General features: G+C 36.9%; 1 protein-coding gene across 1 annotated transcript in view; it reads left to right on the top strand.

Annotated features, from left to right (window-relative positions):
- Window positions 1-3,157, top strand: part of LOC108523525 (myomegalin-like) — a 22,096-nt gene extending 18,939 nt beyond the window's left edge. Inside the window, 3 exon segments of the mRNA XM_017864162.1 lie at window positions 1,881-2,048; window positions 2,215-2,296; window positions 3,027-3,157. Coding sequence (XP_017719651.1) covers window positions 1,881-2,048; window positions 2,215-2,296; window positions 3,027-3,142 — 366 coding nt within the window. The 3' untranslated portion in view covers window positions 3,143-3,157.
- Window positions 3,158-3,406: the final 249 nt, after the last annotated feature.

Below are 3,406 nucleotides of genomic sequence, written 5' to 3'. Positions count from 1 at the left end.
GGAGTTATACTTTAAGTTCTAGGGTACATGTGCATAACGTGCAGGTTTGTTACATATGTATACTTGTGCCATGTTGGTGTGCTGCACCCATCAACTCGTCAGCACCCATCAACTCATCATTTACATCAGGTATAGCTCCCAATGCAATCCCTCCCCCCTCCCCCCTCCCCGTGATAGGCCCCGGTGTGTGATGTTTCCTTTCCCGAGTCCAAGTGATCTCATTGTAGCTTTTTAAAGATGTAGATTGTGAGCTCAACTCCAGAGAAAGAAATTAGGAGGTATAGATGGGACTTAAGAATTTGCATTTCTAACAAGTTTCCAGGTGATAGTGATGCTGCAGGTTCATGGACTGCACTGGAGGAGCACTGCTAAAAACTTTTAAATACTACCAGAAAAAGAGCGCCAAGGCAGATAGAGCACAGTATATGTCTTGTATGTTATTTATTAGGTTTTTTTTCCACAATTTTCACAGATATTTTTATTAAGGTACTTTAATAATATACTGATACTTCTAAAATGGTTATATTCAAATCTCCAAAGAGCCCACATTTTACTTACTGAAAAATGGAAGTTTTTTTTTTCATATTTCCCTTAGAAATTGTGACAAGAGCTCAGCTTCTCCCTTAAAACAGTAGTACTTTTCCTCAGAGACAGTTGGTGTTATGATTCATCATCTTATACCCTCAGTAATTTTAATATCAATTTATGATTTCCAGATTTTCTGTTTAAATGTAGACTTTCTGTGCATTAATAGTTAAAAATGTTCTAGCTCTTTCCCTTATTGTGTCATCATCTGTCTTAGAAACTGGGGTTTGAAATGAAACAAGCTGAGTTTGGTGATTTTGAGGTTGAGATTCTCCTAATCATGTGGTCTGATAAAATGTTTATGTGTGTAATTGATTCATTCAGTAAATATGTAGTGAGTGTCTGTTATGTGCCAGACACTGTACTGGGTGCTTGAGATTCAGCACCAAGTTGCCTTTAGGAAACTTCACATTCCATGTAGGGGAAGCAGAGAGAGAGAGAGAGAGAGAGAGATTAGATAATGGTAAGTGCATTGAAAAAAAAAAACAAAAACAGGCACAGTAAAGAGTGTTGGAGATAGAGAAGAGATTGCTGGGTTTAAAAAAAAAATTTCCCACCTTTATTGAGGTATAATTGACAAATATTGTATATATTCAAAGTGTACAACATGATGTGTTGATATACGTATGCATTGTGAAGTGATTGCCACAATCAAATTAACACAGCCGTCACTACACATTTTATGCGTATATGGTGAAGACGCTTAAGATGTACTCTCTTAGCAAATTTCAAGGAAATGATACAGTATTATTAACTAAAGTCACCATGCTATACATTGGATCCCCAAAACATATTCATCTTATACCTGAAAGCTTGTACCCTTTGGCCAGCAAGATTGCTGTTTGAATAGGGTATGCAGGGAAGACCAACCTGATAAGGTGACATTTGGCCAAGACCTGAAGGGAGCAAACCACACAAATGTTTGAGTGAAGAGCAATCTTCCCCTAAGAAGCAGCTATGCAAGAATAAAGACATTTGTTATACTAATTCAAACCAGAATCTTAATACCTTAGCCTGATAGTTCTAGCAGAACCTATTTCAGATTCTCTTATCTGTTATAGGTGTGTTAAATTCAGTTTTTTCCCCAATATTCTGCCTATGAGACTTTATTTCCATTCACTTAACTATGTTTTTCCCTGTAAACTGAAAGCAAGGGAACTATTTCCTAAGGACCCACTGTTTTCTGTTGTTTGTTTGTTTTTTACAAATGGTTGACTTCGAAGAAATAATACCAGAACAAAAAATTTGTTTTACTAGAATATCTTTCTAATGTTATTGTGATTTCCTTTTACTAGGCTGCTGCAGAGAAGATGGTGCAAGCCTTAATGGAAAGAAATTCAGAATTACGGGCCCTGCGCCAATATTTAGGAGGGAGAGACTCCCTGATGTCCCAAGTACCCATCTCTAACCAACAAGCTGAAGTTACCCCCACTGGCCCCCCTCTTGGAGAACAGACTGATCAAGTAAGAACTATAGACTTATATAATTCATGCTGATTCCATTTCCTTTTTACATTTGAGGTACAAGTTTGATAATTTTAATACCAAATTCTGAGAATATTCTCAGTACTGTCATTGTGATCACGGTTCCTGCATCCTCCTAAGTCCCCCAGCTTTTCCAATTTTTTAGGGTTCAATGCAGATACCTTCCAGAGATGATATCTCTTCATTGGCTGCCAAAGAGGATGCCAGCATACCCAGATCCACATTAGGTGAGTATCAAAATTCATTTCATTAAGGGACTTTGTTTTTCTCTTGTTTTTCCTTCTAGTAATCTCTGTATTAATAGGTTTGGCCAAGAATCTTTTCTCTTCCTACCTTAATGGAACAAATAAGTTTGGAATTCCTCTGAAAGGCTGAAGAACTGTCCTTACCTTATGTTGAGTCGAGGTTATTGCTCTGGGTTCACAATTTGACCCAGAGAAACTCTATCCTTATTCTCCTTTTCAGATAGCTTTGCAGGGATTCAGAAATGCAGGAGGTAGTGGTTCCATTCCTGCCCAGCAGGGCCATGAACTGACACCTTTTCCTGGGTATCTTTCAAGTCTGGGGACACTCAGTGTAAGTTGACATTACCTACATTAAACTGTTAGGAAGGGTAGGCAGTGTACATTGAGTTATTTGCCAAGCCTAGTCCCATTCAGGGGATTGTTTAGAAAAGCCTCACAAGTAGTCATTCTCTAGTAGGAAAACTTTATACGAATCAAAGAATAAAAGAATGTTGGATTTGTGAATATACTGTTGTGTATTCAGTCTTTTCTTTATAGCATCTAGGATGATTGCAGTATTTTGCTATTACAAATAATGCTACAAAGAACAACCTGTGTGTATGTTTCTTTTCTCTTATTATTGGAATATGTCCTCTGTAAATTACTCAAAGGAAGCAGCAGATACCACATTATGTTAATAGCAGTTAAAACTAGTGCTATATTTTTATTTCAGGAGACTTGGACACAGTTGCAGGGCTAGAAAAAGAACTGAGTAATGCCAAAGAGGAACTTGAACTCATGGCTAAAAAAGAAAGAGAAAGTCAGGTGAGTTTTCTAGTTAAGTCTTAATTTCAAAATCTCTGTTATTTTTTCTTTCAAAATAGTTTATATTTAAAAGCATATAATTCTCCAAGTATAATATCTGAGTCCAAATGCCGGGCATGACTTTTTTCTTTTTGGAGAAAGTTATTTTATATATACATTATCTCAAAAAGATGCTCCTGTTTTTAGATTGGGACCATTAAAACTTATTAAGTGCTAGAAAAACGTAACCCTCTCTCCCCATTGCTAACTGGAATAAAATAATTGTAAAGGCTGGGAGTGGTGGCTCAC

The sequence above is a fragment of the Rhinopithecus bieti genome, unplaced genomic scaffold (assembly GCF_001698545.2).
Source record: "Rhinopithecus bieti isolate Rb0 unplaced genomic scaffold, ASM169854v2 scaffold_74731, whole genome shotgun sequence".
Classification (NCBI taxonomy): domain Eukaryota; kingdom Metazoa; phylum Chordata; class Mammalia; order Primates; family Cercopithecidae; genus Rhinopithecus; species Rhinopithecus bieti.
The sequence above is the reverse complement of the archived record's forward strand: the minus strand, read 5'-3'. Positions and strand labels throughout refer to the sequence as shown.